This window comes from Anabas testudineus, chromosome 8, assembly GCF_900324465.2.
Source record: "Anabas testudineus chromosome 8, fAnaTes1.2, whole genome shotgun sequence".
NCBI classification, from domain to species: Eukaryota; Metazoa; Chordata; class Actinopteri; order Anabantiformes; family Anabantidae; genus Anabas; species Anabas testudineus.
Genome location: NC_046617.1, coordinates 4,580,487 through 4,600,295, shown reverse-complemented (window position 1 = coordinate 4,600,295; position 19,809 = coordinate 4,580,487). Strand labels below are relative to the sequence as shown.

Sequence of the window (19,809 nt, the reverse complement as noted above, 5' to 3'; positions counted from 1 at the left end):
TCTGACAGTGTGTCTTTCAAACACTCTGGTCCAGAGGAAGGAAAGGGATGGTCCCTCCCAAGTTGGAAATGCCACTCTACCAGTAACAGGCACATTTACCCTGAACATCTTGCTCCCTACAGGATGAACGCTTTCAGTTCAAATGACCCCATGACCTTTCCCTGAGCATCAGTTCTGTTTGATTATCTCTGATGCAGTAAATTAAATAAAAGAACAGTGACACTGTGAATGACCAGGTCGTCAGTATCTATTGGATATATTTGATCAGGTTTTCAGATAAAATTCACATAAAATTCTAATTTCACACTGAGATCATGATAAATTTAAATTCGTCCACATATGCTCTGTACAGGATTAAAATAATTGACTCACCTGTCCTACAGTTAGAACAGCCCACAGCCCTGCTTGTTTTCTGTCCCTGTCCTACTCACTGTTGATTGCTGGGATCAGGTGCATCAGTCAATCTGAAGATTGCAGGGATGGTTGGAAGAAGCTGTAGATACAAATGAAGAGTTTTGGGAACTTTTAGGTAGAACATCAGTCACGATTTTGCATTACCCATATTGTGACTGTAGCGAACACTGCAGCTAGTATGGATTTAACCAGCTGCAGTAAAGATTCAGAAAACAGGATTTTATATTAGGTCTTTTATTAACCTGTGTTTTTTTTAGGTTTTCCTGCTCTGGAAGCTTGTTGTGTTGCCTCATGTGGGACTGTTCCCTCACTGTGGAACAGATAGTCCTTGATGCGTGGTAAACATCTTGGCACTTTGCTTTAACAGAGGTGGGCAAAGAAATCAGAGGCACATTTGAAAATCCAACCACTTTGTCCTTTCATTCGTTTCCACACAAATCAAAAGGCTGGTATTTTTTCCCCGTGTGTGAATAATTTACATCTGACTCTTTTGGGTTTAATGATTCTTCTGTACAAGCTGGACACACACACTTGGTGTAGTGGTGACAGAATTTGCTACACTTTGTTAGGAATCCATTAATTGCATAAGTTGCACTTGCGAGTTGAAGATTGTTGTTTGGCCTTAGACGAGCCCATTTTTGCTTGTTACGCTAACTGAGCAAATAGATTTTTATGCAAAACATGGTTTTAGACTTCATCAAATGTGATTGCATTGCTTTTTGATATTTAATATACCAGAAATTATCCAGGAGGCAGCAAGTGCATTTATTTTGTGCTAACATCAATAAATCATTATGTGATGAGAATTAGTTTCATTCACGTCTGTAATGAACAACACTAGAGATGATAGCTGGACTTAAGAGAGTAAATCAGTAAAAAAGGAAAATGTATCCTTGTTTTCCTTTTCTCTGCAGTGACAGAGTGATAGTTGTCCACTTTAATACTCTCCCACACAAAGACAGGGAGAGAGCAGGGAGCTGGAGGGAGGAGAAGAAGTAGAGCAGAGAGGGATGTGGGCGGAAGAAGAGTGGGAGGGATGGATAGAGAGAAGTACTCTCTTCATCTTCCTCTGCTGGTTTTTCTTTTCAGATACAGACATCATTTCTCGCCTTCTTCAGCGTCTTCCCTTTAAGAAATGGATAAATATCACGGGCACGAAATGTTCAGAGACTTGTTCAGTCTGTCAGTAACACATATTTATTGAGCCTCCCAGGCTGTTTTCACACTTCAGCTGTTTGGGCAGATTTCTGGGTTAAAAATCCTCAGTGTAATCCCATTACTGCCGATTTTGGAAGTTGGTGGTATATGTGACAGTTACAGTTAGTGGCAGGTATTGCATATTTCCTGACAACGCTAGGGCTCAAAATATTCTCTAAACGTTGCTGTGCTCTATCTATTCCAGTACACAGATTTACTTGATAACCTGCAATGATACAGTTAACAAAACTTACAACGGTTTGTCTGAACATGAACTTCGAAACAGGTTTAACTTGTTGTTTCAGCATCGTGTTCATATGGACACTTGATTATGTAGGACAGACCTGTTATGCCCCGGTTGAGTGGAAATGCTGCAACACTGAAACTCCCTTCTTCCCAACTCCCAACACCCACAAGCTACAAACTGACTACGGCCCTGAAAGTGTTTAATTCTGACAGTTAGCAAAGAGACACGTTGCCCTAAGGGTGGGCGAACGGCAACGTAACAACTAAAGGTAAAGTAATTAACTGATAACTACTTACTCAAACAAACATGAAAGTTAAAGACAGAACTCTTACCTAAACCTTCAACTTAAAACAGGAGAAAATGGATCAAATAAAAATGCCACCTACTCCTACATATCCCAGGGCTGCTGCCGAACCTGTATTTCTGATACACTGTCGCACTGGAACAAACGAGCTTCATGGAGTCACCTACACACTTACCACCCACGGCCATCACAGTGGTCCACCAGAGAGAGAGGAATAGAGATCCAAAGACAGGAGGAGGCACAAATAGACAAACATTCCAAACATGTGCCATATATACAGTTAATTATGCATATATTTAGACTCCAACTGCAGCTTAATTAAGTTTATGGAAAGAACACCGCAGATCTGAGATGTTATCTGCACGAAGGGTGTTTTACTTAAAGTGATGGGATTGAGGGTGTTGGTCTGAGTTTTCAAGAAGCTGAGAATCCTCATAGCTGGAGGGAAAGAGGTGTTCAAGTGAAAGCAAGATAATAAGGTGCTAATTAGCCTGGTAGAGGACGTTCTGATGCTCCGTTACCACCTGCCTCATAGTAACACAGTGTCACAGAACAACCTCGATGTCAAAACAGACTTGCAAACTTGTGAACCTGTTGTTGTTGCTGAGGGCACCATAACACGTGAATCCAGATCACATGGCTAGAAAGCTCCAAACTAAAACTTTTTACATTTTTATTTTAGATGCTTAAACCAGGCTGCTGTGTGTGTGTGTGTGTGTGTGTGTGTGTGTGTGTGTGTGTGTCATCAGGGACTCAACTAAAAAGAGAAAAAAATGTGTGTGTGTGTGTGTGTGTGTGTGTGTGTGTGTGTGTGTGTGTGTCTGCTGTGAAATGTGGGCCATCATGGTGGCGTCTCTGTACGCCGACTGTAGTCACAGTCTCTCCTCAGAGCTGCTGCTGTCTGCAGCTGACATATTTAAATTGCAGCTGTTTTTTATTTAGAGTTGGTCTCATAATTTGAATTTAGAATGATACATTTAGATATTTAGAAATATGTGATTTTAAGGGTTAGATTAGCTAAAGGCAAAAACATTTCAAGACAAATGTAATAGTCAAAGTGTATCATGTATTATTATTATTATTATGTATTATTATTTTTTTCTTTGATTGCATGTAAATTGCCCCTTCATGTTCTTGTGTCATTGGAAAATATCTGCTAATGTGACTAAAGCCCAGACACAGTCTGCTGCTCGAACTGCAGCTTTCTCCTTAACTCAGACTTTCCCAGATTCACTCTGGAGACAGAGGAGAAGGAGGGAGGCGGGAGAGGGCGGGAGGCAGAGGATGAGAGGAGAGATGGAGGAGGAGGAGGAGAGATGGGAGGACAGACAGAGAGGGCATTGGATGGAGCAGAGAGGAAGCAGGCGGTGCTGAACATGGCATTCAGATACCTGGACACCTACAGAGAGCTGCTGCAGGAGGAGGGCGAGCGCAGCAACAACTTCCCCAAGGTAACACACCCATACACACACAACACACACAGAACCAAAAACATAACATGCATACTTTACTGCAACTGATTTTTAACCACTGTGTTGCCTTTTAAAAACTCAGCACCTTGTATTTGCAGTCTGAGTGAACCTGTGCTCCATGAACTGTTCCTCGTCTTTCTCGCTCCCCCCAAATAGAAATCACTGCATGTATCTGAAGTCCTATGACATCGGTGAAGTCATTTGCACAGTCAGGTTTTTTTCAGGAGTCAGTGTGGAAAGAAGTGCTATTGTGAAAATCTAGTGTGGGCAAATTGTCTGTGGGCCGGGAACCGGTGTGTTTGGGCAAGGCACCGAACTAAACTGGAAAAATGGCAGCTATGTCTTCAAAGAGCAAAGAAAAAGCAGAGAAATGTTTTTAGTTTGAATCATCCCAGGCCTCTGTTACAATAGTATGTGAGTTACAGTAAAAAGCTTATCTTGACAGATCATGATGAAAGAAATGAGGCAGAACGTGAAAGAAAAACAACAGGATTCAGTTTAACTGTCTCCTCATAACTAACAGTAATACAGATGCAGAGGACAACACCTCTGCAGGGTGTGAACTGTTGCTTTTGGCATCTGGTTGGGTGATAGGGCCTGGGATGGCAACAAAATGGAGTGAACTTAGTGCGCGCACACACACACAACCTAGTCTTGTAAAGTTTTTTTTGTGTGTGTGAATAAAGCTACTTTGGGGTTTGTGTGTGTGTGTGTAGGAGCTGTATCTGTGTGCCGTTCAGGAGTTGAGTCGATATCCTGAACTGGTGGAGGATGTCCTCAAACTGCAGAGATGGACGGAGATCTTACACTGCCCGTAAGACACACACACACACACACACACACACACACACATACACTAGTTAAAATGTTTGTATATAAATGTATTAGTCACATTTTTAGCACATATTTTACCTGTATTACATATTAATCATACTGTGCACAAATCACACATTTACTGTGTATTTACCTTTGTCATGACCATGCTGAATATTTATGTTTCTAATCACATACTTACTTACTTACTAACCAAAAAGCGTATGCAATACACGTATATTAATGAAATAATTTATACACAGATTACGTATTTACAACACATACAGTATTCATGTATATTTCCAAATATATTTATCACATTGCATTATGCTTTGTGTGTGTGTGTGTGTGTGTGTGTGTGTGTGTGTGTGTGTGTGTGTGTGTGTGTGTTCAGGTCTGATGAGGAGAAGGAGAGCAGGAAGAAGCAGGTTCGTCCTCTGTTCAGACACTTCAGACGTATCGACGCCTGTCTGCAGCCCAGAGAGGCCTTCAGAGGCTCCGACGAGAGTACGATGCACAAAAGAAAAACACACCTGCACACTCGCATGAACAAAAGAATACAAGCTGTACTACAATGTATAATCTATAAACACATACACACAGTTGAGATGCAAGCACACCTGCGGTCTGTGGTTGGGATATACAAATCACCATCTGACTGACACACCCAGGACGCACACACACTCTTTATCTTCTTCAGGAGCATCAGACGACCAGGAAGTGTTCATCTAGCTTTGCCTAAACCCAACAGAAGATAAAAAATTGTGACACCGTTAAGAAGTTTGAGTGATTTACATTAGGTGGTTAACAAGACGCTAGGTTGTAGAACCATCACAGAGTTTGTGTTGACAGCAGCTGCTCATCTCGCTCTGATGATAACACAGTAACACTGTACTTTACTGTCCTGTGACGAATTCATCTTAACTCAAAGGTTTTCAAAAATAACATGATTGAAAGTGAGAGGCATCCAAAGGATATGCAGTCCTGAGATCCATTTGAAAAAGAACTATATTTAATACAGACACACACAGTCTCACAGTGTTCATGTGAATTTAGATATATTTAATGATTTTTGTTGAAATGTGGTAATGTCTGTTTATGTAAGGAATTCAAAGTCCAGAAATGCAGCTTCACTTTACCATCACAAGAAATATTAGATTAGATTTAAGTGTACAAATGCTGAATTTCACTACAATGTTTTCTATTATTAAGGATTTAAATCATCATTTAGTGGCAAAGTACAGATACATATTTCAAATAGTTACTTTTACTTTTTTTAATCTAATTTGAAGAAATATCAAAACTACTACTACTGGGGCAGGTCCAGGCATAGTTCAAAGAATCTGATTTGGCTAAAATGAAGCTGATCCAGCGATTTTCTTTACTGAACTCTGACATGTTTTTATCAGTCTCAGCCTGCTGGTGTTGCAGAGCTGCTCTTTTATTACAGGGTCATTTTAACAGACTCTGAACAGGATAGGGGCAAAAGAAATACATGTATACATGTGTATGTATACTGTACATAAGAATTTTGAGCCTGATTAAAAATCTCCACTGGCATTGCTGTTAAATGCCTACAGTGATATCTGTCTACCACCTAAGTCCACAAAGTCAGCTTCTGAAGTATCCTGATAAAGCTTATATAGTGAGACCACTTTAGGTTTGAACTGAATCTGATGAGATGCTAGGCTAACAGTTGTCTACTTGGCTTGTGCTAAGCTGGGCTAAACATATCGTGAACCTGCAGTATCTCTGTCCAGACCCTCAGAGATCTATCCTGTCTAAAGACAGTCAGCAAAAAGATTTCACTAAATCCTGTAAAGTGCTGTTCCCCACACATTTGTGTCTCTGTTGAATTCTACTTCAAACTCTGAAAACATTTAAGTTTTGTTTTCATAAACCAACCTCTGTTTGTTTTTGTTTCTTTAGTCTTCTGCAGGGTCTACACTCCAGATCACTCATACGTCACTATCAGGAGTCGTCTGTCCTGCCGGGTCGGGGAGATTCTGGCTCTGGTCAAAGAGAAACTCCAGTACAGTGAAGACCAACCAGTTCTGCCTGGAAACCTCATACTGGTGGCCGTCACATCAGCTGGAGGTCAGGAGACATGCACAGACACATACCTATAACCATGATGTTGCATTCAGTGTTAAGTTATTGGCAGCTAAATGGTAAACCTGCTCCTCAAAAAACACTGTTCTGTACATTTTTATTAGGCTTTTAATGACATCTGGATGCTCATTTTTCAGCTGCTCAACAGTTCATGGCCTCTTTTGTTGTTTGCTTTATAATGTGCTAAATGTTTTCAGTGGGTGACAGGACAAGCTTAGCACCTGGATTATTTTACTACTGGGCCACGCTGTTGTAATACATGTAGAATGTTGTGTCAAATTGTCTAAATGCCAAATTATTTAATTGTTGTTTACAGTATATATGGCTTAACCGGTCTTTTGTTGCGCCTTCCACAACTTTTAAAAAATGTGTTGTTGACGGTAATTAAAAAATTTGATTCTCTGTTTCATTTTTTTCAGATATGTTGATATTGTACTATTTTCAATTATATGTTCAAATTGCATATTACTGTAGTCTGTATTGTACATGATGTCTTAATGTTTAGAAGTGGAAATAATCAGTAAATGAAAATCGAGATAAATGAAGACTTTCAGTCATTAACACCTCACATATAATATTGTTCATGTCTGTGTGCTGTGTGTTCAGAGAAGGCAGTGTTTCGCCCCAGTGATGAGGCTGTGTTCACCACCCTGGGAGTCAATACTCACCTGTTCGCCTGTGAACCCTCCGAGCTGGAGTCACTGGTGAGGCTGGTTGAATGTAGATCAGATGTAGCCAATGAAAATACTTATTTTAGTTTCATGATTTATTAGATGAAAATCCTCAAAACATAGTTTTGATGGCCATAAAAATTTAATTGCAATTAGTTTATTTCATGTTCTCTTTAGCAGATAAATGAAATAATTGAATGAATGGGTGATACACAACAATGACAAAACAGAAACAATACATAATCATTTTATATAATTAACATAATTGTTTTTGGCTTACAGATTTGATAGAAATTATTAAAATTTAAACGTGTTCTTTTTACATGATTTGGTAAAAACAAACTGCATGCACTGCAACTCTGTTGATGTCTTTATGTGCACTCTCAGCTTCCTCTTCCTGAGGAGATCCACTGGACACCAGGTGACAGCAAACTCCACGACATGTCAGCAGAGGAGGTGGCCAATCAGCTGGTGGTGTTTGACTGGGAGCTCTTCAGCTGTGTGCACGAGGTTCGTCAAAGTCTGCATATTTCACCTGTCCATTGAGGACATTAACTTTTACTTCATGACTTAATTTATTACTTTGAGTCTTTAAGTCAAACCACAGTCTGTACTTTTCTCTGCGAGTACAGAGTATCTGAACCTACAGTAGACTACTTATAATTTTGTCACTGCATATGGACTACAAATCCCAAAAGCATCATGACTCTTAACGAGTCAATTCGGCTTGTCTTCTTCTTCATTGGTGTCTATTGCAGGTGGAGTTTGTTTGTTATGTGTTTCATGGAGAGCAGTCCCGCTGGCGCCCCCTCAACCTGGAGCTGGTACTGCAGCGCTGCAGCGAGGTACAGCACTGGGTCGCCACAGAGATCCTGCAGTGTCAGTCGCTGCCAAAGAGGATCCAGCTGCTCCGCAAATTCATCAAGATCGCAGCTCTGTGAGTTCATATGGGATACAGTGTCAGGGTGTAGTGTATTTACACGTTAGCCTAGCCGATCTTGTATCCTGTGTTAGACCAACAGTTTGTGTTTTAGATTGTTTTTTTAGTATAAAGAACTTGCATTCTGTGAAGACCGCAAAAATTAACATTAATATGGAAAGTCTTTTTATTTACTAGACATTTACTTTTTAACGTAATTTAAACTGAATACATTTGAACATTTAAACCATCCCATATGAAGGTTGAGCCATAAATGTAACGCATTCTCTGTCTGAACATATGTTTGTGTTCCAGCTGTAAGCAGCAGCAGGATCTGCTGTCGTTCCTCGCTGTGGTTCTGGGTCTGGACAACCCCGCTGTCAGCAGACTGCGACTCACCTGGGAGGTATAACACACACCTGATGCTAACAGTTAACTTTGTAGCCAGATAATTTGTTGATTACATTATTCATTAAACAATTCATAATTTAAACTGTTGCCTGAGTTCATGAGGTCCTTCTGCTGTGAAGGCAGAACAATAGCAGCATCTTTATGAGCTGCTCTTATCTGGACTCAGTAATACTGTAGCTATAAAAGTAAATCAAATGTATTTATAATCACAAATCATAAATTAGTAGGAACAAGACAATGGTTTTCTTACTGTATAATCACATGTTTAGTGTTATAATCATGTCTACTGTGTGTGTGTGTGTGTGTGTGTTTTCAGGGTCTTCCAGGGAAGTTCAGGAAGCAGTTTCAGCAGTTTGAGAGCATCGCAGTGAGTAACAGTAACTTATTTTTCTAATGTCAAACACTGCAGCTGATCAGGTTTTTACCGATGACGGTTGTCCAGTCGACCTGTCAGTGACAGCCTTTGAGCTTTAACTGGTCATTATAACTCGCCTTACTAGAAATAAATAGCGCTGTGTTGTCCATCTACTGTATGTCACTGATAGAAGTAATACTCTACGTTTATGTGTGTGTTTGTTCAAGGATCCCTCCAGGAACCACAAGTCCTACAGAGACCTGATGACCAGCTTGAGACCTCCACTGATCCCCTTTACACCTCTGCTGCTCAAAGGTACAAACACTGTACAGTTCTGCACTCCAGATAACAGACACAAAAGCATGTTGTACCCTCACTATCTCCTGTGTGGGTTTCTTGTGTGGCTTTGGTCACAAACTCTGTGGACTTCTACCAGCCACCAGCTTCACCGTGGCCAACATTAGAAAGAATCTCACGACAATAACATTTTGTGGTTCAGGGTAAGTTTATAAAACCATTTAAGTGTTATTTCCAGGATTCTTTCTAGAGAAACTGGACAAGAAGGAACTTGGTTAGAGAGGTAGAGAGAACCAAGAACAGTCCCTCTAGCAGTAACTCTAACACCACAACCTGTTTTGTCAAACGGCATTAAGAGTAACCTGAGAACGTGACGAATGTGATTCTCTGGTCTGATGACGCATTGATCTGTTTTGGCAGAACTTTGGTCAGAGTTGACTAAAGGATGAATTCAGACAAATACAGAGAAATCTTTTTTTTTTTTTTTTTAATCTTGAAACCTGCTTCAGAGTGAAGTGACCTGAGGCTGAGGCCACTCTTTACCTCTCAGCATAACAGTGACCCAAATCTTTATGAGCTCCTTCCATTGATTCTCAACATGCACAAAAATATATTTGATGTGAAACATTGCAGGTCTAAGTGAGTTGTTGTTTTGGTTACACATAATCCTTCTTCCAAGCTCTTTAGCTGAGGCTTAGCTATAACACACAATAAGAGACTGGTACACCACATACAACATCACATAGACTAATCAGTTTTCACTCTAACTGTTTGTGTCCTTACATGCAGACTTCTGCACTCTTTTTTTTTTTTTTAACCACTTTTTTTTCCCACCTTCACGCAGTTTAACAAGTCGAGTTAATGACGGTGTTGTGTTAATGGTCAGCTGCCACTGACGGTCACACCTTGGTCTTGTTGTCATAGTGGTTCCTTGAGAGTCCTCTGAAACAGAACAAGGGACTGATCTACCTCTTTGTGACTTGTAAGCAGTGATCAGATAATCCTGATTCATCAAATCATTAGCCGAGTTTCACTTATTGATTCTCTGCGGCTGTGTTTGCCTCCAGCTGTTGACCAGATGTGAATTTGCTACAGACGCCGTAGATTCAGCTCGCTAATTAGCACTTCTGGCTAATCAGCTCCATGCTACTGTTAACCTGCCACACACACACACACACACACACACAGGCACACACAGGTTCAGTCACTTCAAAGACTCTCCTCTTCATCGTTGGTTTTATTTTTCCTCTTCACTCTAGTTTTCTTTTCATCTCATCTTCAACTACACTCATTTAACCCAGCAGGGGTTCTCTCTCTCCCTCTCTCTCTTTCAAACACACACACACACACACACACACAGATTTGTTCCTGCTTTCACTGGTTCAGTTTCAAAAGACTTTAAATGAGATTACTGTACACACTGTGTGTGCGTGTGTGCAGCCTTAAGCTCTCTGTCTCCATGGTAACATAGGCAGAGAAGGAGAAGGATATTGATGGATGTGAATTAAGTAGTTAAAAAGAGAAAGAGAAGGAAAGAATAAAAGTTGTCTGAAATGAATATGAAATTGTCTAACTCTGGCACCCCCCTGTGGTAAAAATCAAATCAAATCTGTGAATTGTTAATTCACTTGAACCTTCATGTATCTGACAAAAGAACAATCTATTCTATATTTATATGTGCCTTAAAAGAACAGCTACTGTGGCAAGGAAAACGTGTGTTTTGTGCATTAATTTGTAATAAAATGTGATCTGATCTTCATCTAAGTCAAGTGTATTAACAAATATAATGTGCCTAAAATAATAAAACCTTGATCCTATCTTGATTGAGAACAACTACAAAAAACGTAATATACCTCAACCTGACGCTTTCTGCACATTGTTCAGGAGGAATTTTAGCCCATTCTTCCTGCAGAGCTGCTTTATCTCTGTCATATTCTTTGGACGTCTCATATGTGGGTTAAGGTCTGGGTTCTGACTTGGCCACTTCAAAAGGTGGATTCTGTTTTTCTGAAGCTGTTTTTTTGTGGACTTGGGTCCTGTTGCATCACTAGAGAGTTTCAGCTGACATACAGACATTCCCACATTATCCTAGTATTTTTTACACTTGGGAATTCATCTTTCCCCCTTGTCACTGCAAGCTGGGCAGACCTTGATGTATCAAAGCAGGCCCAAATCATGATGTTTCCTCCATAATGCCTTACAATTGGGATGATGTTTTCATGATGACATTCAGTGACCCGCACCAGTTGTAGTGCTGCATTCAATCTTAATTTCATCAGTTCACAAAACATTTTGCCAATACCACTGTGGCGTGTCAATGTGCTTCTGGCAAACCTCAGTTGTGCAGTATGTTCTTTTTAGTAACAGCGGCTTCCCACGTGGTGTCCTGCCACAGACACTCTGCTTGTTCAATGTCTTACATACTGTAGACTCATGAATGTTAGTCAGTTCCAATGATGCCTTCAAATCTGTGGCTGTCACTCTGGTTTGTTTCTTTACCTCACTGATGAGTGTTCATGTACTCTTGGGATCATTTTGACTGGCCGTCCACTTCTTGGTAGAGTAACCACAGTCCCAAAGTGTCTTCATTTATAGATTGTCTGCCTAACTGTACACTTGTGAAGTCTTTAACATAACTTTGTAACCCTTTCCAACGTTATGTAAAACAACAATTCTTGATCTTAGATCCACTGAAAGCTCCTTTTGAAGAGGCATGGCTCACATATGCGTATTCTTCTTGTGCAAACCCAAAAGGTTTGAGTGTTTTTTGTCAGTAGAAGTAGCCACACCTCCAGACTAATTTACCTGATTCCAGTTAACATTTTTTTCCCACTAGCACTATGTGGTTTTTATGGTTGTTGTCAATAAAGAAATAACAGATAAGAATTCTTTTCTGTGTTATTGCACCTTATTTGTTAATGCTCTTGACTTAGATAAAGATCTGATCACATTTTATTGAACATTAATGCAGAAATAATCATGAAATTCCAAATTCTTGCCACTGTGTATGCTAATATATAGTATAATATAATATTCAGTTTAAATAGTAATTAAAGATGTCAAGTTAGCAGAACCAATGGCGGGAGGAAAAAGCTAAGACATTTCACCACTGGAGATGAATACATTGAATGATTGTACATTTGTGTATAATACTTTATTTTTTAAGTGTTGATTTTTTAAGTCAACAAATTGTCATCATTGAATAAGTTTGTCTGAAAAAAAAAAACACACATTGAATTTGTACAGTATGTAACAGAGAAAAAATGTAATTAGCACATAGGAAAACCTGGTGAAACTGGAACAGTTAATTTTCCAGATTATCCACAGCTTAATCTTGTGTTCTCAAGTCATTATGTGTATTAATGCAGATCTGTCTTTCCTCTCTGTGTCAGACTTGACGTTTCTTCATGAGAGCTGTAAGACGTTTCACGGTGAACTCGTCAACTTTGAAAAGATGGTGAGTCAGTATGTTTCTCTTTAAAAACGAGTCTACCTCATGCAGGAGCATTCTCTGATTAATTTCATATTAAATTGCTCATTAAAGCCTATTGAATATGACCTGTTTGTGATGAGACAATAATAAAAATTACAATATAAATCTTTCTTATTATTTTTCCATAAATGTATTTTCAGTATTTGAACAGCACTGAATAGTGTCTGCAGGCAGAGCTGAGTAATACTGAAGAGCAAATTAAAAGTATAGCAGGAGGGAATTGGTGAAAAATTTGTGTTAATCAAAGAGTCAGCTTAACAGCGAATGTCTTTGTTTGAGCTGCTGCGTGAGGTCTAATGACATCTGACCACACAGCAGGGGGTGTGTAAAGTTGGTGAAACTGAAGTCAAGGAAAATTTGAATTCAATGTTCCTCTTCCACCTTTGCCTTCTTTTTCCTCCCCATTCTTCCACTCATTCCTGTTTCTGCAGCATAAAGTGGCAGAGATGGTGAGGAGCATCAGGCGATACAGGAGCTCTCAGCTAGGTAACAAACACCCACCTCTCGAACTGCTGTCACAACACCAGCACTAACTAACACTTTAGGCCTCAGCATGAACATTAGGAAGTTTTGTAATGGTTTTAGAAGTTCAGGTGCTACACTCCTATGACCTTTGTCCTCACTCCCTACATGTTTTCCTAACAGACTGAACAGGCTTCATGTTTCTATAGAAATGGTTGAGTTCATTGTTGTGTTTCAGTTTTTTAAGTTAGAGATGCTCTGTCCGTGTCAGTCTTTACATTACGTTGAGCTTCATCTCCACTTGGTGGTGACATTGTGACACTGCACCGATATTTGATGCACACATATCTAACACCAGCAGATTTTTGTGGGTTTTCTTTTCTTGTAGCCATGGATACAGAGACGTCCCCCTCCCACCTGCAGACGAAGGCCTACGTCCGCCAGTTACAGGTGATTGACAACCAGAACCTGCTGTTCGACATGTCCTGCAAGCTGGAGCCCAAAGACACATAGAGAGATGGATGAGAGGTGGGGAAAAGAGACAAACAAAACTAAGACAAAGAGGAGGAGGTGGGATGGAGCAGAGGAGGAGGAGGAGGATGCTTTTCAAGCTTTGCGCTGCAGTAAATGGCTAGAGGAGGCAGCAAGTGAGGGGATCATGTACCGGAACTAGAAACATACAATCTCATCCTCCCACTTATCCACGTCTTCATTCACCTGCAACATAAAAAACAAGTTTTGGGTCATCAGAGAGAAGACCTTTCAAACCTAAAGCCACTCGTTCTGCTTCTTCTCCATCTCTAACCATCTGTTTAGTTTCAGTGGGCGTCATTTTCTCGCCCTCCTCTTCCTCGTTTTCTGTCAGTCTCTTTATCACCCGCTGCGCTGTCCAGTTCACTGCCAGCAGTCCCAACAGCCACTAACACTAAACAGACACATGGAGGCGATGTGTCAAACTGCATTTGATCATGTGAAATTATGTATGTGACCAGAGTTTGTGGATTAACCTCCAGATTCTTCAGCAACAGCTGTTTACAACAACAATTTACCCCCAAAACCCTTTTGTCCCCCTTTCTGGAGCACTGTAGAAATGCTCGTAAAGCTCTGCAGTGAGTGTTCGGAGTCTTCTCAAACTATTTATGAAAGTGATTTGGACTTTAAAGAACTTCAAGGAAACACCACTCTACTGTTACTTTGATTTCTCGACCTCTGTGGAGACTCACACCTGACAACCATCCACAGTAAATGAGAAAACCCTTTATTAAATTTTTATTTACAGTAAAGTCAATAAGAAAAGAGATATAACTAAAGCTGACTGGTCTCAGCTGCTTAAAGCTACAGCATACAACTCAAGTGAAACTTACTGCTATCATATTTCTATTTTTAAAATATTTAATAAAAAAGTTGCATACTGTAGCTTTAAAGGTAAACAGAATACTAAACTGAACATCTTTTGGTTTTGGACAAAACAAAACCTTTGATGACACTACGTGGTGTTCAGAAAGCTGTGACAGACAAATGATGAATTGGCACATTAATCAATAATAAGAACCTCAAATTGCCAAGTATTATTAAGAGGATCTCAGTAAGAAAAGTGTGAAAAAGAAAACTGAGGAAACTGTTTGGACTGACAGAAAGAAATGGGAGCAAGACCAAGATTTAAGTTTGGCTGTAATGCAAGTATTCAATTTTCACTTGGACCTTCTCATCAGACAGACACTGCATCTTTGCTGCTGCTAAAGAGAGTTGTTCCATGGCCAGACAGCAGTGGTTTTATTTCCCTGGATCATTTTTGAGGAACGTGTGGACACAGGACACTGGAACTCTGCCCCAACAAACAGATATAATGAGAATAATAATAATGACATACTTTATTGATCCCTTTGGGGAAATTGTTGTATAAAAACAAGCAATCACCGGGATACTAAACCTCAAACAGGTGGAACCAGTTGATTTCAAATCCTTTTTAAGTCCTAAATCTGGCAGTTTACACCTGAGACCCCTGCTCTGAAAAATCTGCCATCTGGATTTCACAACTGAATATATTTTTCCATCAAAATACTGAATTCTTTTACATCGAAAGAAAGGACACAAACAATCCCTTTGTGAATAAGAAACTGAGCTCACGGTGGTGTTTCACACATGGTTTACAGCTGCCACATTTCACACAAACATTCAGGAGCTTGTTTCTTTATCTGAACGCTTCAGATTGCTCCAGGATTAACCTGAACAGTGAAGATGTGTTCACTGACAGTATCTTTGACAGACTTACGGACACTGTGGATCGGTGCGTTTACAGACCCACATCACCTCACAGGGCTTGTATGTGGAAGGCGGTCAGGGTGGTGGGCTTTCCTCACTGGATGAGAGTGTGTAGATGCTGGTTTTCTACCAAACGTAATCAGAGTTTCAGTCTGAAGACATTAACAAACAGTTTGGTCTTTCCTGATTTTTTTTTTTGTTTGTTTGTTTGTTTGTTTGTTTTTATTTCAGGACTCTAATGATGATGGTCATCATTACATGTCACTATTTTATGATCCAGCAGGACTCATTTTAAAGGACCATACAGCTGTTTTTGTGTGTTTTACCCATTAGTACAGACTGTGTACACACTGCATTATGCAAACTGAGTGTTATTTTCATTCCTTACAGAAAAGCCATTTGCATTAATTCAGTTCTATAAAAATCAACTTGCATAGTGTATAACCTTGCAAAATATAATAGTAAAATGTTTACTGTAATAACTCATCATATTACTCTTTGCTGAAAGCCAATCACTTGCCACATTAAAGCTGTTTCCATAAAAAAGACTATGCAAGTTGAGTTTTTGAAATAACTGAAACGACTAGTTGGAAGTGTGGAAGATGAAAGTAAATGGGCTAAAACGTGCACAAAAACACAGGTATGGTCCTTTAAGAAAATAAAGCTTACAAGCCGCTTGAACTGATAACAACATGGCAGCCAGTCCGCCATGTGTACGAGACGGCGTCTTACCCGAGAGATAAATACAAACATATGAAAGAGTCGACAAGAACATTGATTTCTCAGCGTATGGGATCTAACTGCTGTCACACCTGAACGACCAATCAGCTTTAAGGAAGGACCTGCTCGCCCCCTCACCCCATCCCCACCCCCTACAGAGCTGCTGTTAGTTCAGTGGATTGGCGAGCGGAGGTCCGAGGCAATAACAGAGCGACAGGAAGTGGAGCTGATTGGCCGACTTCTCGCATCAACGAAGCACTTTTGCCAAACCTCAGGGCTCAGAGACACAGAGAGGTTTTGTTTACTCTTTATTCTCGATTTTTCAGTAGAGTTCAGTTCAGTTGAGTCCAGTTGTGTTGCAATGAGTTGGTTCAGTGTTTGTACAGCTGCTCACACTTCATATTTACTATACTATTAGAAATCGATAGAGTTGTTGTTTTTTATGCTGTGTTCTCCACCAGATCTGGGTCCAGTTTGTCCACAATGAGAGTTAGTTAGGTTTGGGTCTTGAGTGAAAAAATCAGAGACATGCACATTGTTAAAACTCCTATCTGAAGGCATTTGGTCTTGGGACCATGTCAACCCAGCATTTATCAAACAGGTGAGGCAATACGAGGATCTAAGACCGTAAAGAAGTCTGGCTTTGAATTAGTTTTTTTACCGTGATGTCTGCTTCACAGAGAGCAGTCCAGCTCTTCATAAAGAGTTCTCTTTGCTCACAAACCATCTGATTTGCAGAACAGCCATGTGAGCCAATTGAGAATTACCAGTATTTATTATTAGTTTAATGCCCTGTCCGTATCAATCTGTGTGGTTGGATCAAGTGCATCAGGATGAGTCATGTGTTTGTAAAATTTTTCTGACAAACTATTAATGGTTGGAAAAATGTCTGTGCTCAGCTCTGGTGGCCGGTGAAAAAAAAAATTCTCCATCTGTACCATAACATGTTTGTATAAGCTCAGTCAGGCTGATCCCATCAAAAAACAAGTCCAACACCTCAGCACAGCGGTGTAATAGGTGTCCCAAACTGTCCTTACAGATCTTTCACAGCAACTCCAACTCTGAACATCATCATGTGGCAGTGGAGAGAACTTGATTCTTGATGGGACACAGCCTGAAAAACTTCTCCAGTTTGACAAGACCCTACTGTATAAATACATTTAACAAAAGTTCAGTAGAGTTTTCCAACAACACAAGTTCCAATTGGTAAAGCTCAATGCTCTGAAAAGCAGAGTTTGATGTGTGTGGGTTCAAGTTTAACATGACTCTGAACGCAGGTTTGTAATTTTAAGAATTTGAGTTCAACCTCATTTGAGCACAAACTTGTGTTTTTAACATTGAGGAACAAGAGTAGGAGAAAAAAGTTCCTTCAAACTATTGAGAAAATGACACTAAACTCTGAAAAACACAAACAAAAGTTTCAACTCCCGTGGACACAAATCTTCAAAATCCCAGAGGAACATCAAAAAACAGAAAATGAAGCTTCAATAAACCACGATTCTAACTCTCAGAAACACGGTCTGAGGTTGAACTCTAGCTAAAACTCCCTCAAGCTGCAGTTTAAGCTGCTATGTACACAAAATCCTGAATTCTGACTCCCGAGAACACATAGCCCTGGTTTTAGAGATCTCTATCATAATTTCCAGTGCTCAGAACCTTGTATTTGATATTAAAGGTCTTGTCCAGATGGAGATAGTCGGGTACAAAGTGTGGATACCCAGTGAAGATGACATCATCACTAGTTTGCCAGTGGCTCTCTCAGGACTACTTCCTGGGTGTTTGGCGCCATATTATGGATCCCACCATATATTTGAGCAAAACCAGAAACCCTGAATCTCTGATTTAGCCCATTATAAACACTAAACCTGAACTAAATGAAAGAACTTTCTAGTTTTCTGCTGCAATTTTGCTGGGATCTATAATGTCAGGAGGCAGTCTCCTGGGTCGAGGCCGTCTGCTGTTGTCGCCTGTATGATGTAAGTACACTGAAAAACTAAAAATGTGTATATATTGCAACCCTGTATATAAGCAAATACTAACGGAGACTCTATTTTATGTATGAGCTCAGAGAGAGAGACACTAACTCAAGGAGAAATATTTGATTTGGTGTTTTTTATTTGTAAAAGCAAGACAGCCTGTACAGTGATGCTAGAAAGAGAAAGAAATTATGAATTTATGACTTTATGAATTGTACAGTTAAATAGCTTCAGTTGGACCGTTCTGTTGTTTTCTATCTAAAGCTTGGGGTTGTTTCTTTTTGTTTCATTTTTGTACAGAACTGGTTGTTTACATCAATACAAGTCCTTATTTCTGTGAACGTCAGACAGACTATGTTATTGGACCAGATGTTTGGCAGGGGGCGGGGCCTGTAAGGTCAGCATTGTATTACAATATTTTCTGGAACTGCAAAAAAGAAAAAGGAAAAAAAAACAAAGAACAATTTGGTGGAAAATTTGGTGATTACTACAGTGTGTTGTAATGTATGATTTCTAGAAAATTCCAAAGTAATTTCTAGAAACAAAAATTTGTATTATGACAAGGCATTATTATATAATTTAATCTAACTTAATATTATTTCAAAGTTGTCATTTATCAAAAATGTAGTATTTCAAGAACAAAGTTATATTTTTGAAAAAGAGATGACTATTGTTGAAATATTACAGCCATTCTTTAAAAAAATCCCAATTTGTCTCACAGCTCAACTGATTCTCATACAAATTAGAGAAACTTTATTTGTAAAAAATACAGTGACGTTTTCATTGTAGTTCTTTTAGTGAAATTACTTATTTTATTATGATGTTTTTGGAGGTAAAATTGCAATATCACATGAGTTTTACCCTGTATTGACTGTATTATCAAAAATACTGGTTTGTTTGTTTTGTTTTCTCTCTTTTCTCCAGCAGTGGCCCTGATAAGTGATAGTAATGTTTTGTGACATTCTGGTTATTCTCTGTTAAAAAAAAAAAAAAAAAAAAATTAAATTCTATAAAATTATTCACGTTTCTGGCAATTAGACACTGTTTTATTTAAATTGTTGTAAAAACAAAAGGACTATAAACAATGTTACAAATTATTTATATTTTTTGCATTTTTTAAATTTTTATTTCAAGAAATAAGATAAATCTCATGAGACTGTAAAGGCTTTTCTGTTAGAGCATCAATTCAGGGAATGTTTGTAGATTAAGTTCAAGTTCAGCCAAAATCATAGGAAGGCCCAGATTTCTTGTCCCGTCTCCTGCAGATTTCTGCTCCACCTGCTGTCACAGTACAGACATTGAAATAAAACATCTGGACAACACGAACACAACTGCCTCATGCTCATTTTCTGTGTATGTTTCAGTTTTATGTGCTACACAAACCTCCTACACTCATCACTGTTGTAGACTGTTTAAAAAGATAAAAGGATCTGAATACTACTTTTATATTAAGTAACGTAAAATACACAATACTTTGACATTCAACACTGTAACTGGCTATTTAAACACATGAGATATAAATGAAATATTCAGAGCCTGTGGTCACAGTGAAAAAACACTCCAGTACAAAGAATAAACAATGCACCAACCTAAACAACCTTATAGGTTGAGATACTCTGCATAACAGCGCTGTTGAAAATGTTTTTGAGATTATGAAAATAAACAAGGAAAGAAGCTGAGAAGT

The 19,809-nt window shown here is 39.2% G+C and overlaps 1 protein-coding gene across 1 annotated transcript in view; it reads left to right on the top strand.

Annotated features, from left to right (window-relative positions):
* rapgefl1 (Rap guanine nucleotide exchange factor (GEF)-like 1) overlaps positions 1-19,451 on the top strand; it is a 36,558-nt gene extending 17,107 nt beyond the window's left edge. Inside the window, exons 4-16 of the mRNA XM_026355332.1 lie at positions 3,391-3,613; positions 4,351-4,448; positions 4,842-4,954; positions 6,377-6,544; positions 7,166-7,263; positions 7,618-7,740; positions 7,989-8,167; positions 8,465-8,555; positions 8,877-8,927; positions 9,143-9,230; positions 12,605-12,669; positions 13,137-13,191; positions 13,556-19,451. Coding sequence (XP_026211117.1) covers positions 3,391-3,613; positions 4,351-4,448; positions 4,842-4,954; positions 6,377-6,544; positions 7,166-7,263; positions 7,618-7,740; positions 7,989-8,167; positions 8,465-8,555; positions 8,877-8,927; positions 9,143-9,230; positions 12,605-12,669; positions 13,137-13,191; positions 13,556-13,680 — 1,477 coding nt within the window. The 3' untranslated portion in view covers positions 13,681-19,451. The remainder of the gene's footprint in view (positions 1-3,390; positions 3,614-4,350; positions 4,449-4,841; positions 4,955-6,376; positions 6,545-7,165; positions 7,264-7,617; positions 7,741-7,988; positions 8,168-8,464; positions 8,556-8,876; positions 8,928-9,142; positions 9,231-12,604; positions 12,670-13,136; positions 13,192-13,555) is intronic.
* The last annotated feature ends 358 nt before the right edge of the window (positions 19,452-19,809 follow it).